Genomic DNA, 20,776 nt, shown 5'->3' on the forward strand with positions numbered 1-20,776 from the left:
GCTCCTGAACATTGGATTTAAGGCGCACTCAGTCACCGTCTCCCTCCTCATCCCCTCTCATCTCCCACTACCCCCAAACTTGTATGCTTCATTCTTCTCAAAATAGAACCTACTCCCCATGCCTCATTTTTTGTCTCTCCCACCACCCACCTCTTGCTCATACCCTCCACCCCCTGTCGGGAACTCCTTCCAGCTTCATATCCAACAGACCACAGTTCTCCTCATCTTCCAAACCCTTCTGAAATTGCATCTCCTCCAGCAGGCCTTTCTGACTAATTTCCCCACCTTCCATCCCCCGCTGCTATTCCTTCAGCATTTTTGTGCCAACTAAATTCTTGATTACTCACAACCCCTTGTAACACTTATGTATATATCTTTTATACTCCATTACTTTCTCCTATCTGTAATTTATTTTAGGATCTCCTTTGCTAAATAATAAACTTCTTGAGGGGAAGAATCATGTCTACTTTTTTTTTTAGAATTCCCCCAAGTACATAACAGTGCTGTGCCTGCGGGTTCTCAGTGAATACTCTTGATTGATCTTGCAGGGAGCTTCACGGATATTTTGAAATCCATTCAATAGTATTTATTGAGCGCTTACTCTGCAGAGCACTGTACTAAGCGCTTGGAACGGACAAATCAGCAACAGATAGAGACAGTCCCTGCCCATTGATGGGCTTACAGTCTAATCGGGGGAGACAGATGGACAAAAACAATACTAACAGTTTTAACACATGTGGAGCTAATGATAATAATAGTGTTAGCAGCTAATGATGATGATAATGATAATATTAACGATAATAGAATGGTTCTTTGGGGAGCCGTTGAGAAGGTCGGCTCTTGTTAAGTGCTTACTATGTGCCAGGCGCTGTACTTAGAACCTTCGACGGCCTGTCCTCTAGGCCATGCAGGGGACATGCCTGCCCACTCTGAGAAGCAGCGTGGCTCAGTGGAAAGAGCATGGGCTTGGGAGCCAGAGGTCATGGGTTCGAATCCCAGCTCTGCCACTTGTCAGCTGTGTGGCTGTGAGCAAGTCACAACTTCTCTGTGCCTCAGTTACCTCATCTGTAAAATGGGAATGAAGATTGTGAGCCTCATGTGGGACAACCTGATTACCTTGTATACCCCAGCGCTTAGAACAGTGCCCTGCACATAGTAAGCGCTTAACAAATACCAACATTTATTTTTTTTTTATTCACTCTGTTGTAAGCTCCCAAGGGCTCAGTAATAATAATGTTGGTATTTGTTAAGCGCTTACTATGTGCAGAGCACTGTTCTAAGCGCTGGGGGAGAGACAGGGTCATCAGCCTGTCCCACGTGAGGCTCACAGTCAATCCCCAGTTTCCAGATGAGGTAACTGAGGCACAGAGAAGTGAAGGGACTTGCCCACAGTCACCCAGCTGACGAGTGGCAGAGCCGGGAGTCGAACCCGTGACCTCTGACTCCCAAGCCCAGGCTCTTTCCACTGAGCCACACTGCTTCCCCTACAGTACAGTGTTCTGCGCACAGTAAACATTGGGGAGGGCACTGAGGGGGTGGAGCATGGGGCTGGGGGGGCTCCAGGAGGCAGCGTGGTCTAGTGGCTAGAGCCCGGGCCTGGAGGTCAGAAGGTCATGGGTTCTAAACCCCCCCTCCAACACTTCTCTGCTGTGTGGCCTTGGGCCAGTCACTTCACTTCTCTGGGCCTCAGTTCCCTCATCTGGAAAATGGGGATTGATAGCAGGGAGCCCCACGTGGGACAGAGACAAGAGTCCGTCCCCATTGGCTTGGAATAATAAAAGTGATGGCAATTGTTAGGCGCTTCCTAGGTGCCAAGCACTGTGGTAAGCGCTGGGGTAGGGGGACACAAGGTGAGCAGGGTGTCCCACGTGGGGCTCGCAGTCATCCCCATTTTACAGATGAGGGAACTGAGGCCCAGAGAAGTGAAGTGACTTGGCCACAGTCACACAGCTGAGAAGGGGCGGGGGGGGGAGGGGGCGGGCAAGGGAGCCCCGCCCTGCGCTGAGCAGGCAGCCAATGGGGGCGGTGCTAGGGCGCGTGCGCACTGCCGGGGAGGGGGGCAAGGGAGTCCCGCCCTCTGCCGCGCAGCCGACCTATGGGGGCGGCGCTCGGGCGCGTGCGCACTGCCGGGGAGGGGGGAAGCAAGGGAGCCCCGCCCTCCGTCGAGCAGCCGACCTATGGGAGCGGCGCTCGGGCGCGTGCGCATTGCCGGGGTCGGGGGGGCAAGGGAGCCCTGCCCTCCCCTGAGCAGCCGGCCGATGGGGACGGCCGCTCGGGCGCGTGCGCACTGCCGGGGAGGGGGAAAGCAAAGGAGCCCCGCCCTCCGCCGAGCAGCCGACCTATGGGAGCGGCGCTCGGGCGCGTGCGCACTGCCGGGGAGTGGGGCAAGGGAGCCCCGCCTTCCCCTGAGCAGCCGACCTATGGGGGCGGCGCCCGGGCGCGTGCGCACTGCCGGGGTGGGGGGGAAGGGAGCCCCGCCCTCCCTTGAGCAGCCGACCTATGGGGGCTGAGCTCGGGCGCGTGCGCACTGCCGGGGAGGGGGGGAGCAAGGGAGCCCCGCCCTCTGCCGAGCAGCCGGCCAATGGGGCGGCCGCTCGGGCGCGTGCGCACTGCCGGGGAGGGGGGGAGCAAGGGAGCCCCGCCCTCTGCCGAGCAGCCGGCCAATGGGGCGGCCGCTCGGGCGCGTGCGCACTGTCGCGGCGGCCGTTGAGGCAGTTGGGGTGTGCTATGGCCGCCCTTGGCTTTTCCCGCCATTGTGCTGAGGGCCGCTGCTTCCCTTTCTCCCTCTTGCGCTTTTCCCTCCCCAGTGACTCCTCGCTTTCATTCATTCCTTCCGTCGTATCATTGAACGCTTACTGTGTAAACGCTCGGAATGGACACTTGGGCAACAGATAAGACTGTAAGCCCGTCAAACGGCAGGGACTGTCTCTGTTGCCGACTTGTTCATTCCAAGCGCTTAGTACAGTACTCTGCACATAGTAAGCGCTCAATAAATACTATTGAATGAATGAGATAGAGACCGTCCCTGTCCAAGGCCGGGCTGCCCCGGCTAGAAGGGGGGAGACGGACGGCACCGCAAAACAGCCACACAAAAACAAGACAACATCATCCCCAGAAATAGAATCAAGGGCATGGACACCTCATTAACACAATAAATAGGGGAATAAAAAATCTATACAATGAGCACAGTGCTGAGGGGGAGGAGCAGAGGGAAGGGGCCTTGGCTAGGGGAGGCAGACGGCAGAGCAAAACAGAACCAAACCAAAAAAAATGACATTATGACGATAAACAGAATGAAGGGGATGTACACCTCCTTACAGAATAAATAGGGGAATAAAAAATCTATACAATGAGCACAGTGCTGAGGGGGAGGAGCAGAGGGAAGGGGGCTTGGCCAGGGGAGACAGACGGCAGAGCAAAACAGAACCGAACCAAAAAAAATGACATTATGACGATAAATAGAATGAAGGGGATGTACACCTCCTTACAGAATAAATAGGGGAATAAAAAATATGTACTAATAGGCACAGTGCTGAGGGGGAGGAGCAGAGGGAAGGGGGCTTGGCCAGGGGAGACAGACCCAGAACAAAACAGAACCAAACAGACAAAAAAAGACATTATGATGATAAATAGAATCAAGGCGGTGTACATCTCCTTAGAATAAATAGGGGAATAAAAATATATACACCACTGAGCACAGTGTTGAGGGGGAGGAGCAGGGGAAAGGGGCTTGGCTGAGACAGACGGCTGAGCAAAACAGAACCAAACAAACAAAAAAAGACAACATTATCACGATAAAGAGAATCAAGGGGATGTACACCTCCTTAACCAAATAAACAGGGGAATAAATATATATATAGCAATGAGCACAGTGCTGAGGGGGAGGAGCCGAGGGAAGGGGCCTTGGCTAGGAGAGACAGACGGCAGAGCAAAACAGAACCAAACCAAAAAAAATGACATTATGACGATAAATAGAATGAAGGGGATGTACACCTCCTTACAGAATAAATAGGGGAATAAAAATATATATATATACCAATAGGCACAGTGCTGAGGGGGAGCAGCAGAGGGAAGGGGGCTTGGCTGAGACAGAAGGCAGAGCAAAACAGAACCAAACAAACGAAAAAAAGATAACATGATGATAAATAGAATGAAGGGGATGTACACCTCCTTAACAAATAAATAGGGGAATAAAAATCTGTACACCCATGAGCACAGTGCTGAGGGGGAGGAGCAGAGGGAATGGGGGCTTGGCTAGGGGGAGGAGCGGAGGGGGAGCAGAGGGAAAGGGGGAGTTCAGTCTGGGCAGGCCTCTTGGAGGAGGTGAGCTGTCGCTTTGGCGCCTGCCGATTAAGCGGGGTCCCCTGGTGCTCTCTTTCTCCCTCCTTCCTTCCAGTCCTCGTCGCCTCCCCCCTGGCCTGCCTCTCGGGGATCAAATGGCGGCTCCCCCGGGCTCCCAGTCCTCCCTCATCCCTCCCACGGTCAGGCGTGCACACAGAGTGCTCACCTCCTCCAGGAGGCCTTCCCAGCCTGAGCTTCCCCTTTCCCCTCTGCTCCCTCTCTGCTCCCCCTTCACCTCCCCTCAGCTAAGCCCCCTTTCCCTCCGCTCCTCCCCCTCTCCCTTCCCCTCAGCACTGTGCTCATTTGTAGATATTATTTATTCCCCTATTTATTTTGTTAATGAGGTGTCCATCCCCTCGATTCTGTTTATCGTGATGATGTTGACTTGTTTTTGTCCGTCTTCCTCCCCCGATTAGACTGTGAGCCTGTCGATGGGCAGGGATTGTCTCTATCTGTTGCCCAATTGTCCATTCCGTGCGCTTAGTACAGTGCTCTGCACAGAGTAAGCGCTCAAAAAACTAACTCTCTTCCCCTCTTCAAAACCCTACTTAGAGCTCACCTCCTCCAAGAGGCCTTCCCAGACTGAGCTTCCCCTTTTCCCTCTGCTCCCTCTGCTCCCTCTCTGCTCCCCCTTCACCTCCCCTCAGCTCATCCCTCTTTCCCCCCTTTCCCTCTGCTCCTCCCCCTCTCCCTTCCCCTCAGCACTGTGCTCATTTGTATAGATTTTTATTCCCCTATTAATTTTGTTAATGAGGTCTCCATCCCCGCGAATCTATTTATGGTGATGATGTTGTCTTGTTTTTGTCTCATTCTGCTTTGCTCTGTGGTCTGTCAGATGAGAAGGAGGGACAGGCGAGAAGGAGGGACCGTGAGGAGGTGAGCGGCGGCAGAGGAGCGGAGTATGCGAGCTGGGTTGGAGAATAATAATAATGATGGTATTTGTTAAGCGCTTACTATGTGCCAAGCACTGTTCTAAGCGCTGGGGAGAATACAAGGTAATCAGGTTGTCCCACGTGGGGCTCACAATCTTAATCCCCATTTTACAGGTGAGGGAACTGAGGCCCCGAGAAGTTAAGTGGCTTGCCCAAGGTCACAGCAGACGAGTGGCGGAGCCAGGATTAGAACCCGTGACCTCTGACTCCCAAGCCCGGGCTCTTGCCACTAAGAAGGGAGGTGAGGTAGGAGGGGGCCAGAGGACGGACGGCTTGGAAGCCAACAGTGAGGAGTTTTTGTTTCATGCGAAGGGGGAGAGGCAACCACTGGAAGTTTTCGAGGAGGGGACTGACAGGTCCAGAGCCTTTCTGTAGGAAGATGATCACACAAAGAGGCTTCACACACACAGGCCCTTCACACACACACACACGCTTCACACACACAAACAGGCCTCACACGCATACACAGGACTCACATATATACACACACAGACACAGAGGCCTCTCACACATACAGGCCCGACCTCCCCACCCCAGTCGTCTGACACTCACAGGCCTCACACTCAGACCCATGCCTCATACACACACCCAGGACACACACATACACACACACACACCCTGGGGCAGGCGCTCCAGCCCCACCCACCCCTCACAGGGGAGTGACTCTCTGGCCCGACCCACAGTTGCTCGTCCTCAAGCCCAAAATGAGAAATTCATCATCATCATCACAGTGTGGCTCAGTGGAAAGAGCCCAGGCTTGGGAGCAAGAGGTCATGGGTTCTAATTCTGACTCTGCCACTTGTCAGCTGTGTGACTTTGAGCAAGTCACTTAACTTCTCTAGGCCTCGGTTACCTCATCTGTGAAATGGGGATTGAGACTGTGAGCCCCATGTGGGACAGGGACTGTGTCCAACCCGATCGACTTGTATCCACCCCAGTGCTTAGTACAGTGCCTGGCACATAGTTAAGCGCTGAACAAATGCCATAATTATTAATTATTGTTATCATAATGATGAGTGTTGTGAAGCACTTACTATGTGCCAGGCGCTCTATTAAGCACTGGAGTGGATACAGGCTAATCGGGTTGGCCACAGCCCCTGCCCCAATTGGGACTCACAGTCTCAATCCCCGTTTTACAGATGAGACAACTGAGGTACGGAGAAGTGAAGTAACTTCCCCAAGTCACACGAGATGTGGTGGAGTTGGGATTAGAACCCAGGACCTTCTGACTCTCAGGCCCATGACCTATCTACTACACAGTGCTGCTTCCCAGCGGTGTTTAGTGCTAAGCATGAGGGTGGAGTCAGTCCAAAAAGATCAGCCTTTTACCCACATGATGATGATAATGGTATTTGTTAAGCGCTTAGTATGTGCCAAGCACTGTTCTCAGCACTGATGTAGATTCAAGGTAATCAGGTTGTCCCACGTGGGCTCACAGTCTTAGTCCCCAATTTACAGATGAAGCCCAGAGAAGTTAAGTGACTTGCCCAAGGTCACACAGCAGACATATGGCAGAGCAGGGATTAGAACCCACGTCCTCTGACTCCCGGGCCCATTCTCTTGCCACTAGGCCGTGACATAGGGTTCATAGTCTAAGGGGGAGGACAAACAACTATTCCAGCGCTTAGTACAGTGTTTGGCAAATAGTAAGTGCTTAAATGCCATTATCATTCCCATTGTCCAAATGAGGAAATTGAGGCCAAAGCAGTAAAGGGACTTGCCCAAGATCACACAGTCGGCAGATAGAGTCTGGATTAGAGTCACAAGTTGGCACCCTGGAGTTAAATAGATTTAAATATAATGCCGGAGTCCTTCTGAGGTCTGTGTCCAAGTTGAAGCGAGAGCACAGTGGGTGACAGTGAAATCCCCCTGAAAGGGGTTGAATATGTCTCAGCATGTTTGGAAGTGCATACGATCTACTGATAAATATTTCTACTTCATTTTTTTAAAAGGGCTTGAGTACGTCAAGGATATCCAGGCCATATTACAGCGTACTTAAAACGTGTTCAGTTTGGAAAAACTTCCTGCATTCAAAGCAATGGAGACTGAAACGCTCATGGCACTCAATGAAGATGATTCAGTGGAGGTGCACTACGTGGATGGGTCCAGATTGAAGCTCTCTCCGTGCGGCTGTGAATTTGTCTTCGAAAAGGCACTGACTTCTTCAGCACATCCTCTGGAGCAACCTGAAAGAATTCATCAAAGAACACAGTTTGTTACTAGCAGTTATAGAGTGCGTGAGTTACTAAAAGTAACGTTAAAATAGCCATTTTCCTATCGGGCATTGGTCGCAGCCAGTTTTGCCATAATATGTGTTTTTATGACATGTTTGAACTGTAATACAAAAGTGGAATTGGGACGTTCCACTGACAACATCTATTTGAATAGGCAGTGGAGTTGGAGGAAACAGTTTTGTGTATCATGTGGCCAGCGTCCAGGGTTAACAGCGGTCCATAAATTCATGGACAGGCCCATAAAGTGAGCTGATTTTTTTTTTTGCTATTTAAGCACTTACTATGTGCCAGGCACTGTTCTAATCGCTGGGGGAGAAGCAGCATGGCTTAGTGGAAAGAACATGGGCTTGGGAGTCAGAGGTCCTTGATGCTAATCTCGGCTCCACCACTTGTCAGCTGTGTGACTTTGGGCAAGTCGCTTAACTTCTCTGGGCTTCAGTTACCTCATCTATAAAATGGGGACTAAGACTGTGAGCCCCACGTGGGACAATCTGATTAACTTGCATCTACCCCAGTGCTTAGCACAAAGTAAATGCTTAACAAATACCATCATCATCATCATTATTATTACAAGGTAATCAGGTTAAACTTAGTCCCTGTCCCATATGGGGCTCACAGTCTTAAATCCCATTTTACAGATAAGGTAGCTGAGGCACAGAGAAGTTAAGTGTTTCACCCACGGTCACCCAAGAGACCAGTGGCAGAGCTATTAGAACCCAGGTCCTTCTAACTCCCAGGCCTGTGCTCTAGCCACCTAGGCCATGCTGCTTCTAAAGTTGGCTTTGGCCATAAAGCTTCCTCACTTAAAGTGGCAGGTGCTTGGTTATCCAGGTTGCCTGCTGCTGACAATGAGTTTTCCAAATGAAAGCAATTATTCCCCCTGTGAATAGCCACCATCTTCCCTCCCCTGAACGCCTGCTTCTCTGTCGATTTTGATCTGTCAGTACAAAAGTTTGAAAGTTAGTCATTTTTATTCGTACTGAATGTAAAAATCACTCCCAAGAGTTGACAACCCTGGTGGCGTTACCCAAAACATACAGTCCTGTATAAACCATTTTTTATTGTGGGGTTCTGTGGGAACATAACCCTTGTGTTATAGGAGGACTGGGAATAATAAAAATAATGGGATTAAGCACTTACTATGTGCGAGGCACGTACTAAGCACTGGGGAGGATATAAGCAAATTGGATTGGACACAGTCCCTGTCCCCCGTGGGGCTCACTTCAATCCTCATTTTACAGACAAGGTAACTGAGGCACAGAGAAGTGAAGTGACTTACCCAAGGTCACATAGCAGATAAGTGGCAGAGTGGCGTTTAGAACCCATGGCCTTCTGACTCCCAGGACCGTGCTCTATTTGCTAAACTTGTTGTAGGCTTTTGTTATTCAGTCCTTTACAGAGAAACCAAATTGCTGGGGGGTTTTTTCCATTTCTTTCTCACAGGAGCAGTTATTGCGAGCATTAGATTTCCGGAACACCTTTTCCACTTATCCTTTTTTACCTGATAGCATCATACCTTCTGAAAGAAAACAAGTAAGTTTTGCACTCTCTGTTTTTATAGTAGATATCCTGATTTTAGTTTGGTAGCCTGGACCTTGAAAGAGTAACAGAGAATTAGAGAGGTGTAACATATATCTGTATTTCCATACTTTCGTGGGTGGTTGCAGTTAGCATTTACTCCTCCCTCTTGCCTTCATGTAAAATTGCACTTAAACCTTCCCAAGCAGATTACTGATTCTTAAAGATTTTAAGGGAAGGAAGTCTCCAAACCTAGAAGACTTAATTATGAAAAGCAATGACAGAAACAATGGGATGATAAATAGTGGGAGGCAGCATCAGCAAGCTGGAACCCCTTTTAGGACTGATTTCTACTTGCTTCTTTTTGTTTTTCTTTGTTTTCTAAACAAAGTATAGGTGAAACCTAGGGAGATTAAAAAAAATTATTGGTATTCATTAAGCGTTTACTATGTGCCAGGTACTATACTAAGCACTGGGCTAGATTCAAGCTAATCAGGAAGGACCCAGTCCATGTCCCACATGGGACTCACAGGCTTAATCTTCATTTTAGAGATGAGGTAACAGGCACAGAGAAGTTAAGTGACTGGCCTGAGACCATACAGCAAACACGTGACGGAGATGGAATTAGAACCTGTTCCTTCTGACTCCCTGGCCTTTGCTTTTTCCACTGGGCTACGGTGCTTCTCTAAATGCCTATATTTTGCCACTTTCCATTTCTTTGCCTCTACCACCTCAGGTTATGGCAAAGTCTCAGGTTAATGAGATTTGAATAATCTACTGTTTAATCTGTCTGTGCAACTTTACATATGTACTAAACATGTAACTGTTTTCAGTTTTTTTAAACTGTCCACCCTTTCTCCAAAAATCAAATAAATTAAATCAGTGCCCTGTACTACTCATTTTGTGTTAATCAGTCAGTCAGTCAGTGATATTTACTGAGCACTTACTGTGTGCAGAACACTTTAAAAAATGCTTGGGAAAGTACAAGAGTGGTGGTAGACACAATCCCTGCCCACAAGGGGCTTACAGTCTAGAAGGAGAGAGAGACATTAAAATATATTACAGACAGGGGAAACTGCAGAGTGTAAGAATGTGTACAGAGTAGGGAAAATCAGGACTTAGTCAGGGAAGGCCTCTTGAAGGAGATGTGATTTTGAAGGTGGAGAGTGGCGCTCTGTCAGATATGACAGGGAAGGGAGTTCCAGATCCGAGGGAGGACATAGGTAAGGGGTCAACAGGGAGATAGGTGAGATCGAGATACAGGTCATTGAATTTATTTATTCTGGAATTTATATGTATATATTTTCCTCCCAAAAAGCTCCCTTCATAAAAGAGTAATCTTCACAATATCTTCAGGAAGTACCTAAGACAATCCATTGAAAATTGCTTTGTATCTTTATTCACGCTCTCTAAGAGACTGAAATGAAGGATTAATTCTGGAAGAAAAACTACCCAGTTGTTTCTGGACATCATTCCATCCTTCAATTTCTATAGTCTTCTAAGATAGAGCTATTTCCAATACTTCTTACAGGACAATCAGTTGATACCATGCCCTAGTACTTAATTCAATTCCAGTTTTAAAGTAAAAGAATTTAGTTGTTATGAAAAGTACTTAAGTCACTACCGTTGCTTTTTTTTAAAAAAACAGTGTATCTTCCTTGATGTCTTTGAAGTTATGTGGCCTAGTCTTGACGCTGTTGGCGCGTTGCTGTGTATGGATAATGACAATGTGAAGATTTCCTCTTTAGATGGTTATGCCTCCCTCTGCCTGCCCAAATCACTACAAGAATTTACAATAAATTTTTTATGCAAAGTTAGCCAAAAATGCGACTCATCTTTAGGGTTGTCAGAGAAAAGCATTAACAATCAAATAACAGAGGATAACCAAAGAACAAAATCCAGCCCAAAGTGTGCATTTGGATTGCTTAAAGCACAGAAAATGAAGACTAAGGAAAATGAGTCAAAAATGAGTGGAATGAAACCCCAAGAGCTGATGGAGGCCAAGAATTGTATAAGTATGACAGAAGAATGGGATGAAGTGTGTTGGCCCTATACGAAGAGCTCCTCAGTACATGTTTGGGTGAAACAGTGCTGGTCCGTGGCCTCCTGTCCGGCAGAATGGAAATACCCTTTATCTCTGGCACTTAGCATCATGAAAGGGGTAGAAGTTAAGAAAACCTGTAAAACTGGTACAGAGGTGAAGCAGACCTCCGTTTCGGGACCTGGTTTTTCAAGGGAAGATGAAAAAGAAATACGGGTTTCCATTCTACCCAAAGCTCTACCACTCAGCTGCCTTGCTCCTCACCTACACAGGTAATAGAAGAATGACTTATTTTTCAGGAAAAGTAAATTCCACTGGTCAAAATTAATTTTCCACACCAGAATTCTTGTCTTTATAAATGATTAGAGAAAATTAATCAGAAAAGTCATTTTCCCAGCAAATTTGTGGATTTCCTAGGCTTTCTTATTTTTCATTCTCTTAAAACTATATGTGAACACAAAAGATCCAGTGGAGTGGTGTTTGTGAAGATCATGTTGCTGAAATTTTAGGGATTTTGAGAACCCAGTGAAAGAGAGGTTTTTTAATGACGATCTAACAATTTATGCTTAATTTCAATGGGCGGTACTTTTCAAAAAGATAGTCTTTGTTCACATGGTGCAAAGAATGCATAAGGCAGAGAATGTGGAACCTATTGTGATAGTCATTTGTAGAAAACACCATTTTATATTGCTAGTTTTGCATTTGGACAATTTACCTGTTATTTACCAAGGATTTTCAGATCCCGAGGACTCAGTGAAACTTAGGAGGGGAAAAAAATCAAAAACCAAATCCTATCTTTCAGTAAGTAAAATCCCAAGAATCCCCAAATTTGGGGAGAAAGATAATAATAACTTTGGCTTTTTCCCACTCCTTTCTGCAAAGAATGTAAATCTTCCCTGAAATACCATGCAGCCCCCAGAGTCATAATGAGGTAGCATTGCATCTTGGCTCTTCCTGAAAAGAAAAATATTTCCCCAGCCCTGCAGGTGGATTAAAGAGTAAGTCCTTTTCCATTTCCCTTGTTTTCAGGTAATTTGTTGCCTGAATAAATGTTTGTTCATTTCTTTTCTATTTCTCTCTCACTCGCTAGAGGCAGGGGATTAAAATAAAGGGTAGAGAAGCCAGATATCTCAAACCGTTCCACTCAGGGCCACCAGGTCTGAGATTCCCTCTCCTCCTACTCCTCCCCTCCTGCTTTCCCTTGGAATCGAGATTGTGGAAGCGAAACCATTAGCTTCATTTCCATGGCCTATGGGGCTGTCTACTCTGTCCTCAGTAAGAAGGTGGCCGGCTAGAAGCTGGAGCCATGGACAGGGCTTCTGGCAATGGTGCTCTCCCATCCCCATCCTAGAGCCAGGAATAACTAACTGGTCCAGGCCTCTCCTGCCTCATCTTCAACCAGATTTTCAGCAGGGACTAGGCTCCTCTGCCAAGGCCCAACTTTTCCCTCTGGGTCAACTAACTCTGTGTGTGTCTGTATTTCTCCCTTACTGCCCCAGATGGTTGACTGCTCATCCACTACTCTGGTCTCCTGGGATTGTGCCAGAGTTTGACCCAGGCCTCGGGTCTGTACCCTCAGTTCTGCCGGCACATACCTTTTGACTTTGCATTTTGGCTCTAACGTGGTGGCAGAATTAGGGAGTGTTTGTCGACAGCGTGGCCCTCTCTGGATACAGTGTGACACAATGTCAGTAGAAAGGATTGTCCGCATGGACCTGTTTTTGAACCTGAGTACTACAAACCAAGATTTCCTAAATGCACGAATGCAACCCCCTATTCTATAAAAAAACTGGACGTATATGTGTCTGCCTGTCAGTTTTACCCCAGCCAAAACATGCTCAAAATTCACCCCATTCTTGCAATGGAAATCTGCTTTCCCTGGAAGTCTCTGAGGTCCTTATAGAGGTTAATCTTGTTTTACCGAAGGAAAGAGAGTTTAAGTGGCACTGGAGAGAAGAAAAGAGAAAGGTCGAACCAGATATAGATAGACATCCTCTTTCCGTTGACAGATGGTGGTTCATTTGGGGAGCTCCTGGGTGGGGTGGGCTATATTTGCCCACACTGAGAGGTCAGAACTTAGAAAATTGGATCCCAAGAACAAATGGTGACATCTGGCAACATAAGCTCCTCAACCAGAGGCTTGATTAATCTAAATTTTCATAACTTCTTTTTATGAGTTTTTCTAGAGGGCCAGGACTCTAGGGAGTGTAATAGAGAGGGTTGGAATAAATTCCCTTATTTTAAAAAATAATTCTTGAATTCCAATTTTGTTAATATTGAGCTCCTCTATACAGTGGTATGAATCTGGTGGGCAATCAGAAAATATTGGATGACTTCTGACAGTACAGAAAAGTTTTAATTAAATAATTTACCAGTGGCCTGATTACTTTTAGAAGGTTAATTATTGCCCTTTTTAATGTTCTTATCAATTAAGAAATTCACCATCTTTTGCAACCTTAACATTACTGCATTAACTTTTGTCATATTAAATTGATGGATTATGATCATTGATATTCCCTTTCCAGGTGGACTTTCTCTGATTTGCCTTTAGAGAAGAAGCATAATGAGCAGCAGTTTTCTTGTCTTGAACTGGTAAAAATCATTTGGTACCAGGGAATTACATATAGGTAAAGTACAAATACAATGTTTTCTGGGGGCATTTTTTTGGAATTTTGAGAAATGAGTTAACGGAATTCTAAATGAGGACATCTGTCTTTTTATGACTGCTTTGACTTATTCAGTTTCATCTATGTCTTAGTAAATGATTTTGAATTGATCTTCCATAGACTTCTCCATGGTCTTGTGAACTCAATAGAGATTTATCCTGGAGATGGATCTATTTTCAAATCAGAAGGAGCCGTTTTAGGGAACTATTTCACATCCTTTTTGGTTCAGGAGGGATCACAACAAGTAAGTTTCAGCATGCTGTAAATATCTCAAAGCAAAAAGATGGTTTCTGGGTTTTTCCAAAGATATTTATTTTAATCCATTAAAAAAATTCTTCATTTTAACTCTGTTTTCAGAGAGAAGAGAGGATTTATTCAGTTAATAACCTACCTCCAGATGTACCAGGAAGTCCCTACTCTGTGAGTTCTGTTATCAAGCAGGCAGTCAGGTGAGCTGCATGCAGAGTTACGTAAAACGCAAGTCACGTCACCTCTTGGAAGCATTTTTCCAGTGCTAACAGCATGAGATTAAACACTGATAGATGCAGTTACTAATGGGGGGTGCTGGATAAAAATAGATTTTATTCTAGCCCTACCTAGAGGAAAATACCTGCAGGCTAGGGGTGGCTAAAAGCCTGAGGAGGGGGCAGTGATCACCTCACCAAACTCTTAGATCTTGACTCTTAGTCAATCAATAAATGAATGGTAATTTTTGAGCACTTTCTTGTGAGGGAAGAGTAGAACTACCCCAGCGAAGCTTTCTACCCACTGTCTTACTGCCTGCCTGCAACTCCATCTGTGGATTGTGGCAGTGTGGTGATGATAGGAGTTGACTGGAAGGATATTCAGGTGGATTTCACAGGTCCGAGACTGTGAGCCCCTCGAGAAAGAGGACGCTGTCCAATCCGATTTTCTTGTATCCACCCCAACACTTTGTACAGTGCCTGGCTCATAGTAAGCACTTAACAAATACCAGAATTATTATTGTTATTTCATAGGGTTGGAAGGAACTTTGAAAGGTCAGATAATTCATTACTACCTCTAGTCAAGAGTGAAACTTCAAATTGTAAATCATGCCTTTTTTTTTTTAAGTTGTCAAAAGTATTCACCTTACTCCCTTACCCTGAGTAAACTGCCCCGATTTAGAATCCCTTTTTTTTTTTGTATTTAAATACTTACTATGTACCAGGCACTGTACTGAGCTAGATACAAATAATCAGGTTGGACACAGTCCCTGTCCAACATAGGGCTTGCAGTTTTAATCCCCTTTTCACAGATGAGGTAACTGAGGCACAGAGAAGTTAAGCAACATGCCTAAGGTCACAGAGCAGGCAAGTGGCAGAGCCGGGGTTAGAACTCAGGTCCTTCTGACTCCCAAGCCTATGCTCTTTCCACTAGGCCAGGCTGCTTCCTAAGGTAGTTGAGGGGTTGGTGATGCTCAAGGGTTTCTTGGGTGGAAACACTTGAGACTGAAGTAGAGAAACGGGAAAGGAATATTCCCCACTAGGAACTCTAGGGAAGGTTCAAGGGACATTAAGAAAAATGCAGTTAAGACAGGTCAAAATGGAAATAGGGGTTGCTGCAGTCTCATAACTGTTTCTCAGTTCGATTCTGGAGACTAATAGAGGGTCTCCCTCTAGATTCATGTAAATCCTGGAGAAATTGAACTTGAGGTTATACTGAAACTGGAAGCATCAAACAGTAAATTCATCCAAAGTACTTGGTGAATGGAGTAGATTTTAAGAACTAATAATAATAATTTAGGCATTTGTTAAACACTTATTAGGTGTACTAAGTTCTGGGGTAATACAATATTTGCAGGTTAGATCCAGTCCCTCTCCTACAGAGGGTGAATAGTCTTAAGTGGGAAAGAGACCAAAAATTTAATCCCCATTTTATTGATGAGGAAACAATAATAATAAAAATGGTATTTGTTAAGCACTTACTATGTACCAAGCACTGTTCTAAGCGCTGAAGTGGATTCAGGGTAATCAGGTTGTCCCATGTGGGGCTCACTCTTTTAATCCTCATTTTACAGATGAGGTAACTAAGGCACAGTGAAGTGAAGTGACTTACCCAAGATCACATAGCACACAAATGGCGGATCCAGATTAGAACCCACGTCCTCTGATTCCTGAGCCTGTGCTCTTTCCACTAAGCCGCGCTGCTTCTCTAAAGCTGAAGTGGAAACTGAAGCCCAGAGAAATTAAGTGAGGTCAGGTCCTCTGACTCCCCAGTTCTGCTCTCTTCCCACTAGGTCATGTTGCTTTCTACTAAGACTGACCATTTCCAGTGTGTGTTTCTAAAATGGATTTTTCATATTTACAGAATTCTAGAGTACTGTGCGAGGATTAAGCTGTCTTTAAGCCATATCCAAAGTCTCTGCTGCTGGAAAATGGTATGTAAAAGTGTTGTTTGTAAAGATACTAATAGCTAAACTGCTGAATATTCTAAAGCAATTTATAATAATGTTGGTATTTGTTAAGCACTTACTATGTGCCAAGCACTGTTCTAAGTGCTGGGGTAGATACAGGGTAATCAGGTTGTCCCACGTGAGGCTCACAGTTAACCCCCATTTTACAGATGAGGTAACTGAGGCACAGAGAAGTTAAGTGACTTGCCCACACTCACACAACTGACAAGTGGCAGAGCTGGGATTCGAACTCATGACCCCTGACTCCCAAGCCCGTGCTCTTTCCACTGAGCCACACTGCTTCTCTGTGGCTTTTTCTCCCTCTAGTCTATAAGCTAATTCTATTGTATTTTACTCTCCCAAGGGCTTAGTAAAGCACTCTGCACGTAGTAAGTGTTCAATAAATATGATTGATTGATTGAATATAGTCATACATCAAGAGAGAAGCTCTATGGCAAATTTGGCTGCTCTGAGAAGCACACAAAGTTCCCATCGTTACTCAGTTATGCTCACTCAGGATATAGTTGAAGGACTCTATCTGAACATTTCTAACACCGTAAGAGTAGAACCGGCTAAGTGTTAGATCCAGTCCCATTCAACCTACTCTATACTACCTCGCCTGAAAATGGGACCAGGGACCTGGAATTTAGTCTCTGAACACGCACCCGTTTTAAAGGAAACTTTTTGAGGCTCCCCTCTGAGAATATGAACTCCCTGTGGGCCGAGGACCCTATCTTAATTAATTTTCTTGTTTTTCCCCAGCACTTAATGTTGGGTCTGAGAAAAGCCCTAAATAAAGGTTAATAATAACTATAACGGGTCACTGTGGCAAAGAACAGTCTTTGTGCAGTCATGCATAAATTTTCCAACCTCACCCACCCATACAAATCGATAGACTCTCCCTACCAGTGGAGTCATTTTTGCATGTTAAGAAAAGTTTATAATCAATTGAATCTGCTATATCAGGGAGGTAGATAAATAAATCTATTCTTACATAGAATTCAGGGTGAGATACTGAGTTCTCTGATATGGGAAACTTGTAATTAGGAAGATATCTTTGGCCTTTATAAATGGTGTCTACCTTGAGGTGCATTTTCTTAATCTTTGTGTTATGGTTTTGCCTATATAAAGTTTTGAGCCAGGGTGCATTTTTTTTTTTTTGCTGCTAGCAGTTTGGGGCTGTCTAAAAGTATCTATTTCTAGAAAATCAATTTATCAGTGGTATTTACTGAGCTCTTACTATGTGCAGAGCACTGTTCTGTGTGCTTGAAAAGATCGAATACTACCAAATTAACCTGAAGAATGTAGAAATAGTCTAATCACCAAACAACTATACTAAACTGCTTCATAAGTTTCCCCATTTCTTTTACGGACTTACATAGAATCAGACACCTGGGACAGACGAAAGGGAGCTGCTGCCAGTGATTTTGAGTGAAACATTTATTCCCAGCATTGGAAAATTTGTGGCATATTCTGATGATAAAGTGCATGCTATCTTTTTGGAAGGAATTACCCTTACCCTAATTTGGGATTTCCATTCATACTGTGGAAAGACACAGGTAAGCCTTTGTGGTAATGAGACCCGGTTTTGATTATTGGTCTTTTGCAATTATTATGTTTTGAAAAAAATCAAAAGTCTGAGGAGTTCCTAAACGTTTAAGAAATCTTAAAGGCTAATCAGGATGCGCAGCATAGTATATACCCTAGTGGCGTGGTAATTAACTATTAAATGTAATTCATTTGTTTTTTTATGCTGATGTTCAGTATCCAAGTCTCAGTAATAATGTGTGGTTTGGTTAAACGCTTGCTATGTACCAAACTCTGAACTAAGTAAGCTTTTATCAGTCTATCAGGCCAGGCACAGTCCATGATCCCACATGAAACTCATAGTCTAAGTGAGAGAGAGAACAGGTATTTAATCCCTGTTCCACATATGAGGAAACTGAGGTACAGTAACGATGTGATTTCCCCAAGGCCAAACAACAGGCAAGTTGCAGAGCCGAGATCAGGACCCAGGTTAGGATTCCCACCTCCTCAAGGAGGCATTCTGTCCTAATTACCATTCTCATACTGTCCCCAGTCACCGTCTCAGCCCCTCTGCCTTCACAGTCACCCATAGCACTCCCCAAAAGTTCAGTATAGTGCATTATACCAAAAGCAATGGATACTTCCACTTTTGTCTTCATCTATCTATCATTTCATTCTCCTGTTTTGTAATTATTTTGTGTCCGAGTCCCATCTTAGATAAAATGCTCCTAGAGGGTAAAGATCGGACCTTTTACCATATCCTCCCTAGCACTTAGTACGTGCTTAGTGCCACACAGTCGGAATTCAAAAAATATTAGTTGACATATATTTATGTATGCCTCGGTCACTTCAGCATCCGAATTCCTGTGAAAGTGTTGATTACTGTGAAAGTGTTGATTGCTTTTAAATTCAGCTACTAAAACCTGGTGAGTCAATTGCTTCAAATTCCTAGTATTTTCATTTTTGCTACTGATATTTAAATTAAGTGGTTGGATTGTTTTTTTCCTGTTAAGAATGCTCAACCTCTGTTTAATTCACCTTCCAAGATGAACCAAGATGTCACCACTGGGTGGTGTAAGTTAACTCTTCCTGATGGGCAAGATCAGTTAATTAACATTGAGAATCCTGGACAATATGAAAGGTACTGAAAACCAAAACCATTTTTCCGCATTTTAACATAAGAAAACTATGTCATTTATTTGATGTTATTTAGTGAGCATCAGGTAGGAAATTTATGATTTAAATGTATACTCATAGCTCTCCAAAATGAACTCTGGGAAAGAGTGCATTTTGTTGGATAACCCAACTCGGTGCTGTGCAGGTTTCCGAGTTCACTTCTCAGGTCAGGCTTGCTAGAGTCAGATCCCAGTCAATTCCTGGTGACTTCCACATCAGTTAATCAATCAGTTGTATTTATTGAACCTTTACTGTGTGCAGGTCACTGGACTAAGGGCTTGGGAGCGTACAGGATAACAATATAACAGACACATGCCCTGCCCACTTAGCACATAGGGAAATCAACTAATCATCTGTTGGATCCCACTGTAAATAATTTGTATTTCTCCATCAGTAGGACAATTTTCTGTGCAATTTGTTGTTGAGTTAGTAGAATATTGGGAGTAACCAGAATCTAAAATACATTGATCTTACCTAGTTTAATGAGTGAAAAAGAGGTGAGGGCAATCTATTGAAATTCAACTGAGTGTATTTTTCAATTCCAGTGGAAAAAAATTGTTTGAAGGAGAAGTCGACTCAGATGTGCTTGCCCCTTTTCACCCACATAATCTGTCCATAAATGTTGCCACAGAATTAAATATATTTTGCATCTAGTGCATTTTAATAATATTAGCAAAGGAGCTGTTTCCTCTCTTCTTGGTTTCAATTTTTTTCTGTGAAATGATTAGCTTTTGTTTCCACTTGAAGGAGATTTTCAGCATTATTGGCTGATTTGGGTTATTGTTTTTCTGAAATGGAGTAGACTGGTTGATCGTTGTAGCCGACCGACCAGGAAAGAAACCTGTTCTCCCTCCTACTTAAACTGTAAGCCCCATGTAGGATAAGGGGCTGTGTCCAATCTGATTAGCTGATATCTACCCCAGCACTTATTACAGTGCTTGGCACATAGTAAGTGCTTAACAAATGCCACAATTATTATGATGGGTGACCACTCCTCATAGGCCACCCCCCCCCGCCACATCTGATTATAAAACTCTTTGCCAATTCAACTGTAATGTAATGTAATATGAAGCAATATATCAGCCTGTGCTTTGGTTGTTAAATACACAACCTAAAATTTTTGTTAGTAAATCTGACCAAACCCAGTCACAGAATTTTGTTACATGGGACCATACTTTCTAACAATGCAAAGGGAATTAGGAAGTTGAAAATTGTATTAAGGAGGGTAGGACTTCTTTTGGGAAATTGGAAGAAGCAGAATGGGCTAGTGGATAGAGCACGGGCCTGGGAGTCCAAAGCACCAGGGTTCTAATCCTGGCTCTACAACCTGTCGCTGTGTGAACCTGGGCATGTCACTTTACTTCTCTGTGCTTCCGTTACCTTATCTGTAAAATGGGGATTAAAGAATGTGAGCCCCATGTAGGACTTGGAATTGCATGCAACTTGATTAGCTTGTATCTGCACAGTGCCTAGTACAGTGCCTGGCACGTAATAAGTGCTTAATGAATCCCATTAAAAAAAAAAAGATGGTTAGAGTATAGCATCAGAGGTCAGACCAAACCAAAGGTTTACAAAGCTATAGTATTGTATAAGCTTATGTTTGGCCGTGAGGCTCAGAGTCCCCAGAGTCGCTTCATACGAATCTGAGGAGTTCCCTTAGAGGCAAGACAGGCTCACAAGTCATGAAGTCCTAGACACGGTCTAGGGGATGGAGAAGGGGCCTGGGAGGCACCAGGGCCTGGGTTCTAATTCTGGCTCCACCACTTCTCTGCTAAGTGACCTTGGGCAAAATTTCCTAATTTCTCTGTGCCTCTGTTACCTCATCTGTAAAATGGGGATTAAGAGTTTGAGCCCCATGTGGGACATGGACTGCATCCAACCTGATGATCTTAGAAAAGTGCCTGGGACATAGTAAGCGCTTAACAAAT

General features: G+C 44.9%; 1 protein-coding gene across 3 annotated transcripts in view; it reads left to right on the forward strand.

Moving 5' to 3' along the window:
• C3H5orf34 (chromosome 3 C5orf34 homolog) overlaps positions 1-20,776 on the forward strand; it is a 30,975-nt gene that overhangs the window by 1,768 nt on the left and 8,431 nt on the right. The window contains exons 1-10 of one of the 3 annotated variants that reach the window (XM_029060079.2): positions 5,190-5,217; positions 7,226-7,506; positions 8,951-9,040; positions 10,674-11,338; positions 13,592-13,693; positions 13,853-13,976; positions 14,090-14,181; positions 16,061-16,130; positions 17,528-17,704; positions 18,686-18,813. In XM_029060079.2, the coding sequence (XP_028915912.1) occupies positions 7,312-7,506; positions 8,951-9,040; positions 10,674-11,338; positions 13,592-13,693; positions 13,853-13,976; positions 14,090-14,181; positions 16,061-16,130; positions 17,528-17,704; positions 18,686-18,813 (1,643 nt within the window). In that variant the 5' untranslated portion in view covers positions 5,190-5,217; positions 7,226-7,311. Of the gene's footprint in view, positions 1-5,189; positions 5,218-7,225; positions 7,507-8,950; positions 9,041-10,673; positions 11,339-13,591; positions 13,694-13,852; positions 13,977-14,089; positions 14,182-16,060; positions 16,131-17,527; positions 17,705-18,685; positions 18,814-20,776 lie in introns of those variants that run through there. The other 2 variants (XM_039911502.1, XM_029060078.2) reach the window with 2 other exon arrangements.

Source organism: Ornithorhynchus anatinus, chromosome 3, assembly GCF_004115215.2.
Source record: "Ornithorhynchus anatinus isolate Pmale09 chromosome 3, mOrnAna1.pri.v4, whole genome shotgun sequence".
In the NCBI taxonomy this organism is placed as follows: Eukaryota; Metazoa; Chordata; class Mammalia; order Monotremata; family Ornithorhynchidae; genus Ornithorhynchus; species Ornithorhynchus anatinus.